The 19,825-nt window shown below is 41.1% G+C and overlaps 1 protein-coding gene across 1 annotated transcript in view; it reads right to left on the minus strand.

Moving 5' to 3' along the window:
• The window catches only part of GUCY2F (guanylate cyclase 2F, retinal), a 94,408-nt gene that overhangs the window by 20,585 nt on the left and 53,998 nt on the right, over positions 1–19,825 (minus strand). The window contains 3 exon segments of the mRNA XM_026478767.2: positions 2,551–2,700; positions 7,756–7,912; positions 10,185–10,361. Coding sequence (XP_026334552.2) covers positions 2,551–2,700; positions 7,756–7,912; positions 10,185–10,361 — 484 coding nt within the window.

The following is a 19,825-nucleotide window of genomic DNA, read 5'->3' on the forward strand; positions in this document are numbered from 1 at the left end:
GAAAGAGGATTAAGAACTACAATAAATAGTTCAAGACCTTATCCAGATCCTCCTAACTGCTTGTCCTTGAACTCCACTTTCAGTGGAACATTTACTATGCATCAGACTATGGGCTAACAACTTTGAATGCATTCTTTCATTAGATTCTCACTACAAACAGATGAGGTAGAAACCCTTATTTTTATTTTACAGAAGGTGAAAATGAGGAACAGAGAGAAAGTAAATTGCTCAAAGTCACATGGCTAGCAAGTGACAGAATTTGAATTTGACCCCAGGCAGTCTCAATCTACTACATTGTCCCACTTCCAAATGCCTCAGACTTCAAATGGGAGTTCCAAAACTCCCTATTCAGTCCCAAAAGCCATTAGTGACTGAGAAGTCCAGATCAGGCAGACTGACAAAGAGTGAAAAACCCCTGGAAGTGGGAGAAAATAGTTAGCCTTCAATGTCCTCAGCAACCCACACTGGACCTCAAACTGTTCTCTCTGCTTCCAGCCTAGCCTTCTGCAAAACATTCTTAAAACATGAATTTGGCCATGTCACTTTCTTGCTTAAAACCTTTTCATGACTTCTCATAACACACAGCGTAAAATCTAAGCCCTATCTCTTCAGCTCATTTCTTATCCCCATCCCCCTCCCCACAGCCCCAACTCCAGCAGGCGCCAAACCTTGCTTGCCCCACCAGTGTGCCCTTCCCACGCCTACACTGGCTGTAACACTCCAACAGTGCTGCTTCATACAATAATTAGTGTCCCCTTGCCTCCATGAAAGAAGGAGAGGTTGTTGCCTCTGACTTGTCAGCTCCTTGTTACGTCACACCTCTGCTCCTTTAACCCAGGTTGGCCTATACATTCCAGTGCCCTGCTCTCGGTGGAATAGATTCCATGTGAACTAATCCCTTGGAGTGTGACTGCCCTCATCCACTCTCTGGTAAAGGGAGTACTTATCCTTTTACCAGAACACCATTGAGTTGAATGGGTTACCTCTCCACTTAGGCCCAGCATAATTCATGCCCTCAAGGAGCTTATAGTCCAATGGAGGAGCTAAATAAGGACCAACAATATAAGCATTCTAGCAGATATTCCACACAGGTAAGGACAGAGGGGCCATCTGGCCCACACTGAAGAGGTCAGAGAAGGCTTCCCAGAGAAGTGACAAAAATTGGATGAGGCAAAGTGGGGAAAAGGTGAGGGCATTCCAGGGACTATGAACAGCTCTCTTGAAGGCACAGAGGTAAGAGAGACTGTGGTACTTTCAGTCATGCGGTTTAGCTGGAGTGTAGGGAGTGACAGGAGATAAGCTTAGAGAGGTGGCTGGGGGCCAGATTGCAAAGAGCCTTGTATGTCATGTGAGGAATCTGGACTTCATTTGACAAGTGATGGGGAACAGTTAGGGAGTTTTGAGTAGAGGAGTGATATGGGACTCTGAGTGGGGCAAAAGATAGATAAGTATTTTGGGTTTCTTTGTTTTGTGTTGTTTGCATTTTTTATTTTGAAATAAATTTAGACTTCCGGAAAAGTTATAAAACTAGTATAATAGTTGCCTGTATACTCTTCACTCAGCTTCCTCTAATGTTAATAACTTATATAACCATAATACAAAGGAAATTAATATGGATACATTACTATTACTACTGTTCTAGTCTTTATTTGAATTTCATCAATTTTATTCCTAATATCACTTTTCTGTCCCACAATCCAATTCAAGATCCCATATTGCATTTAGTTATCATGTCTCTGTCTCCTTCAATCTGTGATGGTTCCTCGTTCTGTCCCTGTCTTTCATGACTTTGATACTTTTGATGAGTATTGGCCAATTATTTTACAAAATGTCTCTCATTTGGGGTGTGTCTGATGTTTTCTCCTTGGCAGACTGTTATGCGTTTTTTGCAAAAATTCCACAAAGGTGCCATTGTGCCCTTCTCAGTGCATCATGTCAGGGAGTACATGATATCAATATACCTTGATCACTTGGTTAAGGTGGTGTCTGCAAGATCATCATCCTCTGCTAGTAAACTTATTATTTTTCCACTTGTAATTACTAAGTATCTAGTGGGTTCGTACTCTTAGAATATGCAAATATCCTGCTTCTCCTCATACATTTGCCCACTGGTTTTACCATTCCTTGATGGATTGTGCCTGATAGGCAATCATTCTGTTGAAAGATAAGGATAACAGCATGTCACAGGGAAAGTATGGAAGGACTTTGCCATCCAGGAGCATCATGAGGGGCAAAGAAATACCTGGCAAGGAGTGTCTCAAAGTAGAGGAGGCTGCTAAAAAAAAATCCAACATAGGTCCTGTAGGTCTTTGGTTTATGTCACAATTTGGAAAGGGCCAGCTTCTTGGGTTGGGAAACTTCTTCCAAATGCCTAAATCTGTTTGGCTCTAAGTCCCACCTTCACATAACACGGGCTCTTTGCAGGCTAGCAGGCAGTTAGCACAAACACATAACTGTGTTCACTCTTCTGGCAAATTACAACAGCCTGGGTTAGGCTGATGATCTGGGTCATGGTGGACCCCTGGTGGCCTTTTCTCACCTTCTGCTTACCTTTGGCAGGCAGATCTATCATGCAGAATGGGGTGCCCCGGACCATCACTTCTTGCATGATGATGGCAAAGCTATAGACATCTCCTGCAAAAGAACCTAACCTGCTGCCCTTTGGGGTTCTCAACAGTTCAGGGGCCATCCATAGCAACTCTGAAAAGAAAGCATTGTGTAATGAATGCAGGGAGGATTAACTGACAGCATTTGCAATGCCCTCAAGGGTTCCAAGGGTGCTGTTTCATTGACTGCTTTATATTTTTATTAGACAGACTGGCAAGCTAGTGCCCCCGCCCGGGGGTCCAAATCTATGAATCTAAGAAATTGCGCACAGAGAAAGCACACTACTCTCCTCACTCCAGGACCATGCAGGCACACACAGTGGAGGTGTGGGGCAGGGCAGAGAAGCTCAAAGTAGGAAAACTATCTGGCACTTGCTTTCTTGCTCTCTTGAGCCTGCAAGTAGCAATTGGCAGGCTTCCAGGGAAAGGCAAGTGCACAGCCACTCTGGTTGCCATGGATTTGCTATTTGCTGAGATCTATATGTGTCTGGTAATTTGATTGTGCTGGGGCTCAGGGATTCACAAGTTGCTTTCTCCAGGTCTTCTCTAAGAGGATTAGAGGATCTCCAGGCCTCCTCTATCCCTCACAGAGCAAAAAGATGCAACAATTCCTTCAGGTTGGTTCTACAAATATTTATTGAGGGTCTACTATGTAGTGGGCATTACACTAGGTGCAGGGATGGCACCAGAGATGAATTAGACCTTGCCTCTGCTCTTGTAGAGTTCACAGAGCAATGGCAACACAGACATGTGAACCCTCTAACTGCAATACATGGCAGAGCCACTTAAGAAATATATAAAGAAATACACATTGGGGCACCTAGGTGGTGCAGTCAGTTGAGTGCCTGACTCTTGGTTTCAGCCCAGGTTGTGATCTTGGGGTCATGAGATCAAGCCCCCCACCACCCACCCCCATCAGACTCCTTGCTCAGCATGGAGTCTGCTTGAGATTCTCTCCCTCTTCCTCTACCATTCTCCCCACTCATGTGCCCCCCATCTCTGTCATAAATAAATAAATAAATAAATAAATAAATAAATAAATAAATAAAATACACATTAGTAATAGAAATGGAGTAGTCAAAAGTTGGAGGGAGCATTTTACACAGAATCATATGAAATTGCCATTTCTGTGTGTTATAAATAGTTGAATATTGACAATCCCATGAGGCCCAAACAAAAAAAAAGAGAGAGAGAGGGGAGAGAGAGAGAGAACTGAGGTGATCAAATTAATCCAGGAAGGCTTCCTGGAAAAGTTAGATCTTAAAGGCACTTGTTAAAAAGGTCAAGGATGCAGTTTCCTAGAGCTGAGAGGGTAAGGGCTTTGCAGGGAGAAAGAACAGTACGTGCAAAAGAACAAGAAGTAGAAAGGAGCAAATTGCAGATGGGGGTGGTGGTAAGCAGATTAGCTTGGCTGAAGAGAAGGGCTCTGTTAAGGAATAATGAGAAATGAGAAATGGGGTTGATGAAGTGGGGGAGGGAGGGTGGCTAGAAGAATGAGGGCAGAAGGTGAGAGGCCCTGAGAGCCAAATGAAGGCATTTGGAGTGAATACAAAAGGCAGTAGGGGTGCGGGAGCTGGAGAGGGATTTGATGAAAGCTGTGTTTGGAAGATTAATCTGGTAACCTGCACAAACTGGATTGAAGGAGAGAGACTGGAGTCAGGGAGACCAGCTAGGAAGTTATTACAGTAAGAGCCGGAGGCAAGGTGAAAGGGGCCTGAATGGGGGTGGGGGCGGCAGCAGCAGGACAGGAAACAAGATACACAGGAAGGCTATAATGGAGAAGGTAGTGACAGGGCTGGGGATGGACTCAACGTGCTCCTTGGAGGGGAAAGGTTTGGAGTAAACAAAGGGTTGAAGTCCAGAAAGGAAGGCTGGACAAGGGTGTCTGCTGAGGGTGGGGTGGGGATGGGGTGCTGGCTAACTTTTCATCTTGTTAACTTTGGGGTATTGAGAAGGGAGCCCAGGGGACAAGTTCCTGTGAAGCAGGAAGGAGGATGGAAAGGTCAGCGATTAATTTGGTGTGTTAGTGAAACCCAGGAAAGAGAAACTCACCCTGGAAATTCCTATTTTGAGCCAATCCTGATCAAAATGGTGGAACAGTGAATTCTAGCCTCACCCCCAATCATGTACTCATCTTCTCTCTTTGTCTTCCAGCTGTCCCCAGCCTTTGTCACACACCACCTCCCGCCCCCATGAAAGTCTCTGATACACTCACTATAGTGGTTTTTCCTTTATGTGTTCTTGCCTAGGAGGACTTATATTTGCAAAGAAGACCCAAAGAGATTGACTGTTACTTTGGTCAAAGGAATGCATTTCTGAATGTAGGATTTCAGGAATACATTTCTGATATGGTTTGGAGGGGAGGGCAGGAGGGTTATCTCGGAGCAAGAAAAATGCAGCTGTTTCTTCTGCTAGCCTCTCTCCTACACATTTAAAAGCACAAGAAGGGAAAAAAGGACAAAACTCTCCGGTAAAAAGCTGGGTGATTAAATACAATCATTACCAAACAGTATTTTCAAAGAGCACTTACATGTATGTTGTTAATGGCTAAAATGAGGCTTTATCTGCGCCATACTTACGTAATTGAAAGCGGACAGTAATGAATACACTTACAACCCACGCCCATTTCCGCATTCCCACTCTAGAGCCAAGTAAGAGCCACTACCTACCATTAGACTTGAACTCTCAGGAAAACTAGAAAAATTACTTTGGCTTGCTTTGCATCTGCTGATGCCAGTACTAACTCTAAGCCTTGCTGTGGTGATAAAAATCAAATGTGGAGAGCCAGTGTGGTGAAGTGCAAAAGAACGGAGATCTGAAAGTCAAGAGACAGAGGTTCAAAATCTTAGCTTGGTCACTAAGTCACTCACCTTACTGAACTTCAGCTTCCCCATCTGTAAAGTGGAAGTTGAGCCAGATGATTTGCAAGAGCCTCCTAATTATAAGGCTCTATTAGCCCTCTCATCTAAGGAGGAAGCAGCAAGTTTCTTTATTTCATTTTATTTCATCAGTTCACCAATTCACCAAACATTTATTCTGCCAGGTACTGGGAAAGACACTGAGGGAGGCAAGTGTCATGGAAAGTCTCTTGTTGAATCAGTGGTATTTAAGTTGAGCCCTGAAGAAGGAGTAGAATCTAGCCAAACTCAGAGGAGTTTATAACAGAGTGGGAGAGGAAGAGTGTCCCAAGGAATGGGCACAGCATGCGTGAAGGTCTGGGGGTAAGAGAGAGCCTGGGGTAAATAAACAACTGGAAGGAGTTCAGCACTGCTAGAGCCCAGAGATGGAGGGGAAGTGATTAAGCACGAGAGGTCCCCAAGGCCCAAACTACACAGGGCTCACAAGCCATGTAAAGGAATTTGAACTTTATCCTAAGAGCAATGGGAAGCCATTCAGTGAATTTGGGCGCAGGTCTAAAATGATCAGATTTGCAGTTGAGAAAACTGGCTCCAGCTGCAGTGTGTGAAAAATGGATTGAGCATCCAAACTGCCATCGCAATTCGGAGAGTAAAATGAAACAGTAAGAAGGAGAGACAGAGCAAGAGACAGACAGGGTACACACACACACACGCACGCACACCCCATCCTTTCCGCGCTGCACTCTAAGACCAGAGTTTCTTAAGTTTGCAAGTTGCTATCCTGTGAATTAAGTGGAACTCTGGGAAGCTGGGCATTGTGTTTTATCTTTTATAGATGACTCATCTTGACAGGAAGCTAAGTACTGGCTGATCTGAAGCTGCTGTCCCCAACATCCTAGCATTAATACCAGGCAACTACTCCAAGCTTTCAAATTGGAATTAGCCAAACAATAACCATAAGACTAAGTTAGCAACAAGAACAGGTCCACAGAAAGAGAGAGAGGGAGAGGGACAGGAAAAGGGACAGGGAGAGAGAGAAAGAGAGACTATCACATGGTTTTTGTTGTGATTACCAGGAGCTTCAAATCCTCCAAAGCTTGGATGGGCAGAGAAACAAAATGTTATTATAAGTTGTAATTTAGCTGCAGGTAGAGGCCAGTCTTCAAAAGACCTGAATTGAATTCCTAGAACTACTGCTAAGTAGCTGTAGGACTTGGGCAAGTCTTGAGCCTCTCTTATCTCATCTGTAAAATGAGAGAGTTGGACGTTCAATATTCTGCAGGTTTTATAAAGCACGAAGATGCTGCCACTGATGGCTAGGCTGTCTTGTCTGCGTCTATGCATGTGTCTCTCTGTGTCTTTCAGTCTTTGTTTCTTACATCAGCAGTTTTAAAACTTACACTGCCAAAGATTCTTTTAAAAATATACGTTGTAATTTTTATCTGTACCTGTCTGTCTTTTTTGGGTTGTCTGTTTCTCTGTGTTTTTGTGTCACTCTCTCTTCTTCACCCTTGCAATACTGGTTAAAATTTTTAATGCCCAAATTTCCTCTATGTATTTAGCTCTATTCATTCTGTCTCCTTCTTACTCTTTCTCTTTCTTCCTTCCTCTCTTCCTTCAGCTCATTCCCTCCTATTTCTCACTCACCCACTTGCATTTCCCCATCTCAGATTTCTCCCATTTCTTTGATCTGTTATGACCCCTACAGGCATTGTTTTGTGCTGCCACTAGGGCACTAAATAGAAGACAAAAACACCAAATGTGCATTATAGGCCTGCCTACTTATTTACTAAGAAGGCCACACAGTTCTGTCTGAAGCCATCCCACTCAACCCGTAGAGTATTTACTTGTGGGGAGCCCCTCCTTGCTTCTTTCTCTCTGACAGAGATAGTGAGGGTAAGCTCTAGTGACACCCCATTCCAGAATGCGCTTTGTGGGGGTCCAGCTACCAAATTACCTTCCATTCAATTTGACAAGTATTTATTGAGCACCTACTGTGTGCCTATCGCTCAGCAAGTTCCTCCAGAGACTCCTAGGGTCTCCAAACAATACAGCCTAATCCTGCCGCAGCAGGAACTCAACATTATTGCACTGGCTTTGTTCTGAAGGCTAGGCTGTGCTGAGATTACAGCCTGCAGACTTCATTCAACTCCTTTGGCTTGGAAATGAGGCTGAATTTTCAACAAAAGTGGGGAGTTGAATCAGCCTGAGGCTTTAATTCAGTGCATATTTTGGAGTTTGAATTTTGGAGTTACCTTGTGTGCATCAGAAGGGTATAATACATTGCTTACCTTCCGCAGAAGGTTCCTCTTGGGAGAGTCTTAGCGTTTCCAAGATGTCATTAAAGCCGTAATCTGTCACTTTTAGTACAAAACGCCCATCTACAACACAGTTCCGAGATTTCAACCTCCCATGAGCAAACTCTCTGTGATGTAAGTACTTCATGCCCTGCAGATGATACAAACAGGATTTATTTAGTAACGTATTTAACTATTTTGTGCTTTCAGAGCCAATTTCTGAGCTTGTTAATGGCATGAGCTACTGCGGTCCAGAATTCAGCCCCTTTTTTTCTTATATGCAAGCAAAGCAAAACGTTGACAACAAGAATTATTTCCAGGTCCCTTCCAGCTCTAAAATTTATGCTTTTGATGAAGAATCGTATCTTGTGTGTATAGAGAGAATTCTATGCTATTGGGAGATTTATTAACATTTCAAACATAGGATGGATCCATACATATATAATTTCCAAGAATTGGAAGATTCTGATTTTCTCCCAAAAAGATCTAGCCTAACTTTCACCCACTGTTGGCAGGAATGGAAATTGGTACATCCTTTTTGCTGGGCAATTTGGCAGTGGATATCAAAATTGAAAGCATGCATACCCTGTGACCTAGGGAGTCTGCTTCTCCTCTAAAGAAATGCTTGTACATCTGCACAAGGAGATATACACAAGAATGCTCAATGCAGCTCTGCTTTATAATGTTATATAGTTAAAAATACAATAAATATTTGTCAAGAAGGGAGGGACTGTCCAAAAAAAAAGAAGGGACTGTCCAAATTGTGGTGCATCCAAGCTATGGAATATTCTGCAGCAGTTAAAAATAATAAAATAGATCTGTATGTACTAACAGGGAATCATACCTAAGCCATAAAGTAAGTGAAAAATAGAAATGTACAAAACGATGTAACGGTATGTATTTTTAAAAACAAAATCTATAACGTATGTAAGTACACATGAAATGAATTGCAAGGTTAATCACCAAATTGTCAGCAGTGATTAACTCTGGGGGAGGATATGAAAGAAGGTTGAGTAAATGTCAATATTTTTCCTGTATATATTTATATCATTTGATTTTTAAATTTAATTTAATACATTATTTTTGTAATTAAAATAGGCAATTAAAAAGAAGAAAGCGGAATACCACTGATCTCTGCAGCTTGCTTGGCAACTTTATATGACATTCAAATGTGATCTATGAGGACTCTATCAAATGGGTTTACTCATTCACATGTAAATACAATTCATGTTCTAGTGCAATCATCTCGGAACTGTTTATGCTGAGCCCTTTTAAGTATCTGGCTCTATTTTGCGGCCTGGCACCCCTTTGTATTTGTATGCTTTACATCTTGTGCCCTCAGAAAGTCTGCAGTCTCCAGGACTTCCAAGCCCACTCTGCAGTGGGTGAGATTTCCCCCGGGGGGTGTCTAATGCTTCAGTATCATTCATCATGGGCCTGAGAGGACCGTCATTTAGAAGCTTCTCCCTTAACTCATGGGACCTTGCTTATAGGATGAGTGGAAAGAGTACTAGAATTGAAATCAGGAGATTTGGATTCTATTATCAGCTCTGCCACTTAATAGTTGGCTGATAAATATTTATTGAGCACTTACTATGTATGGCAGACATTATATAACAAAGTGTACCTCATTTAGCTTCTCTAAGCCTCTGTAAAAGGAGGCTAATCATACTTATTTTATGAAGAATTGGCATGAGATAATGTCTATAAAGCTACCTTGAAAAGGGTTAGACCACAGTATAAAGGTCAAGACTGTGTGGTCAATATGCAAGAAGCTCAACAAATCATTGATTAACCAGTTCAGGCCCATAAAAATGCACATAGACACAAATTGCATATTATTCCCAGGAGTTCATGGACTCCACTAAAGCCCATCCATGAACCCTCTTGACTCCCAATAGTCCTTGCCTCGGAGAATGGAAATGCTGCCTGATAGACCGTATGGTCTTTTGGCTTTCTGGTCATGCTGAGTTCCATATCTACACCTATGGTGTGCAAAGACCTATCACCTAGTTCTAGACTGAACCAACTTTTAGAAGGTGGAAACCAGCAGATGAGCCTAAGTAACACCAGAAGCCCTGGGAATGAATACTTTCCACATCCAGATAGCAGAGAAATGGGATGGAAGAAAAGGTTGCTTAAGGTGAAGAGTGCTCAATGGCAACAGAAAGTAAGGACAAATCTGGCCCTCAAATTGGGGGAAAGGGGTGGGACAAGTAGTATAGGTGGGGCAAGTCCCTTCTGTATCAGTACCTTATAACAGATGTGGACAAAGGGACTATGAGAAGGGGTAGGGGCAGACCCTGGGAAGGAAAGTGGAAGAATGAGATCATCACAATGATCCAAGGAAAATAAAACATTCCAAAACATTTGAATTCTAATCTATAGGGAAAATCTAAGATTTCCTCAGTCTTTCCATTAACCTTGATGAGATCCAGCAGAAGTGATGATTTAAACATCCAGTCAAGTTTCACATCCTGATTTGTCAATATGTCTTCTAGGCTCCTTCTGGAACAGAATTCTGTCACAATGGCAAACATCCCTGAATCATAGAAGAAGCCCAATAAGGGGTTAATATTCTCATGACGCAGGTCCTTCATCTGGAAACAGAGGGAGAGAGGAAAGTTACAACTGTTGTGTCACAATTGGGGACCAGAGTTTAGGGCACATACCCTTCTCTTCATCCTTCCTATGACTGCTTGCCATGAAAAGCTGAATTTTGTCCCCCATGATTTCCAATCCCTAACGTTAGTCCTGTGATTGTTATGTTACATGGCAAAAGGGAGATTATTCAGGTAGGCCTAATCTGATTATATGAGCCCTTCAAATCAGAAGAGGAGGGAGGAGAGGAAGTCGGAGAGATTCAAAGTGTGAGGACTCAACACTCCTTTGTTGGCTTTGAAGATGGAGGAAGGAGGCTACAAGCCAAGGACTGTGGTCAGCCTCCAGAAGCTGGGAAAATCTCTCAGCTAACAGCCAGCAAGGAAATGGGTACTTCAGTCCTACAGCTGTACAGAACTAAATTCTGCTGACACCCTGACTGAACCTAGAAGTGATTTTCCCCCAGAGACTCCAAATAAGATCCCAGAGTGACTAACACCTTGACTTCATCCTTACGTTGATACTAAGTGGAGCACCCAGCTGATCCCACTTAGACTTCTGATTTACAGAACAGTGAGATAATAAATAGGTGTTGTTTTAAGCCACTATGTTTGTGCTATTTTGGTATGGCAATAACGGTTCTACTCACCAATTCCACTGTGTCTGTTGGGGGAAGGGATTCCCCCACACAACCAAGCAATTTTCCAACACCAGCTGGGTGCCTTCAATTCAACTTAATTCTGACACTATCTACCTGGAGACAGCATCAGATTCCACAGGTTAAGGGCTCAGTCCTACAAGATTGCGCCCCCCAGTACTTCAGACACCAGTCACATGTCCAAGTCACCTGGGCTTTTATGAACCAGCTATAGATTGGAGGTTCTAATGACCCTCACCTTGGGTTCAATTAATTTGCTAGAGTGGCTCACAATACTTGTAGAAACATTTTACTTACGAGATTACCAGTTTATTATAAAAGGATATAACTCAGGAACAGCCAGATGGAAGAGATGCATAGGACAAGGTATGGAGGAAAGGTGTGGAGCTTCCACGCCCTCTCTAAATGCATGCCACTCTGCCCAAATCTCTACATGTTCACCAACCTGGAAATTATCCAAACTCTGTCCCTCAAAGTTTTTATGAAGGCTTCATTACATAGACATGATTGATTAAATCAGTGGTCATCCATGATTGATTCAACCTTCGGCCCCTCTCCCCTCCCCAGTAGTGGGGCGGGGGCTGAAATCTCCAACCTTCTCATCAAGTGGTTGGTTCTCAGGCAATCAGCAGCCATCTTTAGGTATGGGCCAAAAGTCTCATTAACATAACAAAAGACACCTTTGCCACTCTCCTCACTTAGGAAATTCCAAGGGTTTTAGGAGCTCTGTGCTAGAAACACGGATGAAGACCAAATATGTATTTTTTACTATAAATCACAATTATCATAGGCAGTGATAAAAAATTAATGCAATGGTCAAAGAGGGAGATTTTATTTTATTTTATTTTATTTTTAAAGATTTTATTTATTTATTCGACAGAGATAGAGACAGCCAGCGAGAGATGGAACACAAGCAGGGGGAGTGGGAGAGGAAGAAGCAGGCTCATAGTGGAGGAGCCTGATGTGGGGCTCGATCCCATAACGCCGGGATCACGCCCTGAGCCAAAGGCAGACGCTTAACCGCTGTGCCACCCAGGTGCCCCAAAGAGGGAGATTTTAAAGAGAGATCTCTCTTGGCATAATAAGTGAATGCTCAGACTGTGGCCTTCTTCCCGATTCTTTGAGGACTCTAGAATAGAGCTCAGTGAGCCAAGAGGACTAAAGAAGTTTAATACAATGAAAGGTGGAATAGATTGTCTACTTGTGAATGTTTATCTATTAAAATAAATAGCCTACATAAAAATCAGGCCAAATTTGTTTCAGAAGAAACATCTGGCATTTTGACTACATTTTCCCTTTGCATCATTATTTTTTTCACTAATGCAAGAAGCATTTAGTGTGTGCTGACAATGTGCAAGGAACTGGACTGCATGCCAGAGATGCTGAGTTAAACAAAATGAAATCACTGTCCTAAAAGAGCTCTTATTCAAAGGGGGGTGATAAACAAGTAGGCTAACAGCTGTATTTTACTGTGAAATGTATTCTTAGGGAAGGGATAACGGCATGCTGGGGGAGCTCAGATATTTATTCAGCCTGAAGGATTAGAGAAGGCTTCCCTGAAGAGGTAATGTGCTGTCATGAAGGACAAGTAAGAGGCAACCAGGTGAAGGTGACAGGGCAGGAGTTGCTGAGAGGAAGAGCATGTTATGTTAAGGAAATTGCAACAGGTTTAGGGTGGCCAGAACAGAGTGCAGGAAAAGAAGATGAGACACAAGGCTGGAGAGACAGACAGGAAGCACATCCCAAGGGTCTTTGCGAACCTTGCTATGGTATTTGAAATTTATATCATGTACACTCAATAACTGCTATCTATTATTCTTACTATTTAATAGGGAATGAGAGGGAAAAGGGCTCCGTGATCACTTCCAGATTTCTACCGGTATTCCTGGGTAGATTAGCAGTGCCACACATCGATAAAAGGAATTAGGAATGATGTAGTCATGGATATGTTGGTGTCCCATCCATATTACCTTTACTGTGCATTCCCCAGCTGCTGTGAATGTTGGCTGATAACTCACAGCTGTTCCATTCTTGGGGAAATTGTCCTAGAGCCCAAACCAAATGGAAGCCAACTTACCTTAACTGTTAGGTCCCACCCACAGAACTTAGCCAATGACTGACTGCCTGGGGTTGGTGCAAAAGTCCAACTCCCTAGCCTCAAGGTGGGACTCATGGTATAACTTGCACTCCAGCATTTCTCCCACGAGATCATAATGAAGCTAGTCTCCAGGAGAGATCACATACTTGTTGAGCTTTTACTTAGGCCCTATCCTGCTTCCCTCACTCCCTCTCTCTTGGAGCATTCTCTCAATGAGTAATTTGAATAAGAAACTCCATCTCAGGTTCAGTTTTTAGAGAATCTGACCCAAGACAGATGGGAAAACAAGATTCTGGTGGTGGGGAAGGCTGATTAATTCAGTTTGGGACATATTAAGAATGAGGTGCCTGTGGGACATGAAGGTGGAACTATTCCAAATACAGTTGGGTATTTAGGGTTTGGGGCTCAGGAAAGAAGTATGATCTGGATAAACAAACTTGGGAACTGTAAGTATGCAAAGCACGGTACATGACATTAATGAGAATGGATGAGATAGCCCAAGGAAAGCATACAGAATAAAAAGAAAAGAGGGAAATATCAACATTAAAAAATGGAAAAGGAAGGACATCCTGCATAGACTTAGAAACGAGGCCAGGTAAGTGGAAAAAAGACTATTTACAACAATATTATGAATACCACAGGAAGAGTTTCAGGAAATTGAGGTAAATGCCAGAAAGAATTTCAGGAAAATGTTATAAATACCAGATAAGTCAGTTGAAGATGAAAACAGAAACTACCTGATGAATTTGACCAGTACTAAATTATTAATTATAGAAACTTAACCTATAAATATGTTTACACAGATATACAAAGATATATGTAGACAAGTATATAGGCAAATTTTATATATATAATATATATATATATATATATGTATTTCATGTGAGAAATAAGGGAAAGGATTAAATCACAAATTATTCTGTTTTGAACATTGAGAGTATGGTGGGACATTTATTGAGATGGAATACACCGGCGTAGAATATGAACCTACTTCTCCAACAGGGTGATCCAAGTTGAGGTTGAATTATCCCTGGTGTGAATGGCAGCTATTGACCTTTTAAGCATAAAAGCCTGGCACCCATTACAAGTCACTTAGTCCAATGCAGCTTAAACCAGCTAAGGCGAACATGGAAATTCAGCCCACACATAGCAAAGTGGGCACTTACTATTAAGGTTTTATTGTGCCATCTCTTACGAAACAAGCAGCCAAAACTATTGGGTTCTAAGCCTCTTTTGGAATACAGAATATAAAATGGTTATGTCTGTTAGCTATTCAACACAAATCTATTTCCCTTCTTATTGGGAAAACAACTAGCCCACATTTTACAGCCTCCCTTGGAGCTAAGTGTAGCCATATGACTGAATTTTAAACTGAAATGTAAGAGGAAGTAATACATTCCATTTCTAGGGTAAGGCTTTTAAGAAATAAATATATGCCTTTCATGTTATTTTTCACTTGTATAGATGAATGCAGATGATGACAGTGTCCTAGGAAATGGGAGAGCTATAAAATGGTTATATTCTGGATCACTAAATCCCTACATTGAAAGGAAGTCACCTGCCAACAAAGAACACCTACCTTGTACTGTTATTTGGGTGAGAATTAAACTTCTGCTGTGTTTAAGACATTAAATATTTGGGGGTCTATTTGTTACAGAATCTAACTTTACACTGGTAGCCCTACCATGGAAAAAGTTCAGGTCCAGGTTTTCCTTAGATCTTTGCAGTCTTATGTCCTCAGCTGCAACCAATAGAGAAGAGCCCATATAGGAACCAGGTAGATACCTACATGCAGTCGTGTTCTACTGATATTTTGGACAACCCCAGGAAGCAGAGAATGTTTGGAACACTTTTTTAGCAAGATGGTCATCTGAACATTTACTGGGTAGGCATGTACTTCACCCTTTCAATAATATGCTCCTAAGTGGTTATCATCAAATGTTCAAGAGTTAAATTGTCCTGTCTCCCAAGATGTTTGTTAGTACTGCATCTGACACGAAACCCTTAAGCATACAATCACTGCTCCTGAGTCAAACATTAGCTTACGTGATCTTACAGATGCCTTTAACTGTTTGACAATGTTTTTGGGACATTGTAACATCAGAATAATTCCTACTTGCACTGCAGCTGCAATACCATCCTAGTGGTAGGTATGGACACTTAGTGAAAATTTAATTCTCCACATCAGTGCCTGCCATTTCTATATCAACCATTGCAACCTATTTTGGCAATAAGATTTTCTACTTCCATGGACTAAATGGCTGCTATGTCTTCTTCCTCTTTTTCATTTTGTTTTGTTTTGTTGTAAAGAGCTATTGTTCAAGACCTCCTACCCTTATATCAATCTATTCACTCTTCACCACCGAGAGGTCAATGATCATATAGAACATATTAACCAGGTACTAGTGGAAGATTTCTGAAGCTGTTTCCTGCCAGTAACAATTCATTAATTTAACAAACATGTATTGAGCACCTTACTATGTGTTAGGCCCTGAGGTAAGGGCTGGCAAGACAAATGGTGAACAAAATATTATACGGTCCCTGACTTCTTAATTAAATCATTACATGAAGAATTGAAAACTTGAGGGGCACCTGGGTAGGTGGCTCAGTTGGTTAAGCATTTGCCTTCAGCTCAGGTCATGATCTCAGGGTCCTGGAATGGAGCCCTGCATCGGACTCCTTGCTTAGCGGGAAGCCTGCTTCTCTCTCTCCCTCTGCCTGCTGCTCCCCCTGCTTGTGCTCTCTCTCTGTCAAATAAATAAATAAAATCTTTAAAAAAAAGAAATGTAATCTTGCAACTCTGACAAGTCCTATAAAGGAGAGATACATAATGTAATTATGTATAATTAGGGCTTTGACCAATCAGAGAGGTTGAGGGAGGGTTCCTGGGAAGTGACAATTGAGCTGGGAGCTAAAAGATAAGTAGAATTAACAAAGCAAAGAAGGGAGAGAAAAGTATTCCAGAGATTGGAATAGCACATGAAAAGGCTCTGTGCTAGGAGCACATCACAATCCAGGGACTGAAAAAAAGCCAGTGTGGCTGATGCAGAGAGGGCAAGGGAAATATTGTGGTATGAGATAAGGCTGAAGAGGAAGGGCAGAGCCAGACCATGGAAGATCTAATAGACCATTTTAAGTAGCTTTTTCTTGATATTAATGGCAATTAGAGGCACTTTTATACCATGTAGGATGTAGTAAGTCATGGCAGACTACCATTCCTGATACCACAACATTAAAAAGCCAGATAAATTGCAAAAATATCATATTTTAAAGGACAAGGATATGTATAAGCAATAAAAAAGGACCTGAAATTAAGAGGGGCAGGAACCCTTCTGAGATAAGCAGATTGTTGTCAGCCATTTTCTTCCCTGGGGACATTTGCTAATTCTTGGTACAAGCTGGAGACCAGGTGCAGCCTAGCAGAAGGACTTTGCTGGGAAAAAGAGAAAATCAGCAAAATTTCAGCAATTGTGGAGTACCGGCATGACAATTAATAAACTTCAGGAGACCTACATGTGAGCTGGTCCCCCCGGCCCAGTATATATTCTGAGTTTGGAAACTAAGAGAAGACTAGGAAGCTTCTATAAAGTGAGCTGAAATCTCCTTTAGTCTTCCCAATATTTAGAACACTAAGTCTCACTATAAGAATAAGGCCTGCCACAAATACACGTCTGGACTATTCCTCAAAATATTTGCCAAACTTGGAAGCTTCATGGGGTAAGGGGAGAGGCCGAAGAATAGAGATCAAAGGCTCTGAATCACAGTCTGGACATACCAATCTTTCAAAGTGGAGAATACAGAATCCTGCAGGCTTTTGGAGGGATATGCATAGGAAACATAACAGAACTAGAGGTGAACTGAGCCTAATTAAAACTACAACATAGGTTCAATTCAGCTCAGTCTCTGATTAGATTAATGTGTTTATTCCTTCACCCTACCTACCTAACAGATGAAAAGAGAAAACTTTCATTGGTAGAACATATTACCTGGACCCTCTACAGTGTCTTTATATAAAATTTCTACCATATAATAAAAAAAATTACCAGGTGTTTGAAGAGGCAGAAACAAAGGAGACAGAAGACAATGGAACATGTCTAAATAATCCATAGACCAAAACCCCCATAAAATATGGACCAATATTTTTTAAACCATGAAGGTAGTGGAGAGTGACCAAACACACAAATGGAGGTAAAGATAAACCTGAAAAACACACTAAAATAGGTAAAATTTGTGTTTCTTGTTTTTTTGCTTTGTGAGACTGTATTCCCCAAACTGCACATGACTTGAAGACAGAAACTGCATCCTGGCAGGTTTGAGGCATCAGAAGGCAAAGTCTGGAGGCAACAGACTACTAGAAATTTAGGGAAGAATTCCTGGAAGGTAATATGCTATAAAGCAAGTTCAATCCCAAAATATACATAAGAAACTTGCTCAAAACTGCACTTATCATGGTGAGCATCTCATAAAATATGTAATTATGAATCGCTATGTGGTGCACCTGAAATTAATATAATATTGTAGGTCAACTATATTTCAATTAAAAAAAAAATTTTAATCTCCCCAAATCCCTGGCTGAACGTTAATCTTTGCATGCATGGGGAAGATCCCAGGGACCTCATAAAAAGGCAACAACTAAACCTGAAAGTACAGACCAGAGATTTTAGTTACTACATACCACATGGAAGAAGCTGAAAATTGAGTCTAGGCAAGATAATTGCCTGCAAAAACAAAATATCATTCTTCAGAGCAATCTAACAGAACCCAGAATTTCTGAAATGTAGCATTCATAACGTTCAGCAATCAACCAAAAAGCCTTAGATATGCAAAGAAATAGGTAAATGAGAGCTATACTCAAAAAAAATAAAAGCAGTCAGTAGAAATCAACCCTGAGATGATATAGGTGTTGCAACCAATAGAAAAGAACTTTAAAGCAGATATACCAAATATATTTGAGGACTCATTATCTCAGTCCATACACAAAAACTAATTCAAGATGGGTCTTGGTCCTACATCTAGAATCTTGGAATAGGCAAGGATTTCTGGGAAATTAAAATAAAATAAAATAATAGATTGAACTGCCACAAAATTAAAAATTTTGATCATCAAGAGATAGCACTAAGAAAATAAACAAGCCACAGTCTGAGGAAAAATATTATAAAACATGTATCTGACCAAAGGTTTATATCCAGGATACATGAAGAATGTCTACAATTCAAAAATTAAAAGACAAAAAAAACCCCAATTTTTTAGTAAATGGCAAAAATTTGAATGGGCAATTCACAAAAGAAGATACACAAATAAATGATAAACATATGAAAGCCATGAAGAAAATGCAAATTAAAACCACAGTAAGATACCATTTCACACACACCAGAAAGGCAAATATCAAAAGATAGATGCTGCTGAGAATTTAGAACAAATGGAACATCCATACATTTCTGATAGCAGTGCAAAATGTTATAACCAATTAGATTAGCTGTTTGGATGTTTTATATAAAGTTACACTTGTATCTGTTTTATGACTCATTTACTCTATCCTTTCTTTTTAAGATTTTCTTTTCTTTTTTTTTATTTTAATGTTTTTTTTTTTATTATATTATGTTAGTCACCATACAGTACATCCCTGGTTTCTGATGTAAAGTTCGATGATTCATTAGTTGCGTATAACACCCAGTGCACCATGCAATATGTGCCCTCCTTACTACCCATCACCAGCCTATCCCATTCCCCCACCCCCCTCCCGTCTGAAGCCCTCAGTTTGTTTCTCAGAGTCTATAGTCTCTCATGTTTCATTCCCCCTTCTGATTACCCCCCTTTCTTTATCCCTTTATTCCCCTACCGATCTTCCTAGTTCCTATGTTCCATAGATGAGAGAAATCGTATGATAATTGTCTTTCTCTGCTTGACTTATTTCGCTTAGCATTATCTCCTCCAGTGCCGTCCATGTTGCAGCTAATGCTGAAAATCATTCTTTCTGATAGCTGAGTAATATTCCATTGTATATATGGACCACAACTTCTTAATCCAGTCATCTGTTGAAGGGCATCTCGGTTCCTTCCATGATTTAGCTATTGCGGACAGTGCTGCTATGAACATTGAGGTGCATATGGCCCTTCTCTTCACTACGTCTGTATCTTTGGGGTAAATACCCAGTAGTGCAATGGCTGGGTCATAGGGTAGCTCAATTTTTAACTTTTTAAGGGACCTCCACACTGTTTTCCAGAGTGGCTGTACCAACTTGCATTCCCACCAACAATGTAGGAGGGATCTCCTCTCTCCACATCCTCTCCAGCAATTGTTGTTTCTTGCCTTGTCAATTTTTGTCATTCTAACTGGCATAAGGTGGTATCTTACTGTGGTTTTGATTTGAATTTCCCTGATGGCTAATGATTTTGAACCTTTTTTCATGTGTCTGTTAGCCATTTGTATGTCATCATTGGAAAAGTGTCTGTTCATATCTTCTGCCCATTTTATGATTTGTTTATTTGTTTCTCACATATTGAGTTTGAGAAGTTCTTTGTAGATCTTGGATATCAGTCTTTTATCTATAGCATCATTTGCAAATATCTTCTCCCATTCCGTGGGCTGCCTCTTAGTTTTTTTTGACTGTTTCCTTGGCTGTGCAGAAGCTTTTTATCTTGAGGTAGTCCCACAAGTTCATTTTATCTTTTGTTTCTCTTGCCTTTGGAGATGTGTCATGAAAAAGG

Source organism: Ursus arctos, chromosome X (genome assembly GCF_023065955.2).
Source record: "Ursus arctos isolate Adak ecotype North America chromosome X, UrsArc2.0, whole genome shotgun sequence".
NCBI lineage: Eukaryota > Metazoa > Chordata > Mammalia > Carnivora > Ursidae > Ursus > Ursus arctos.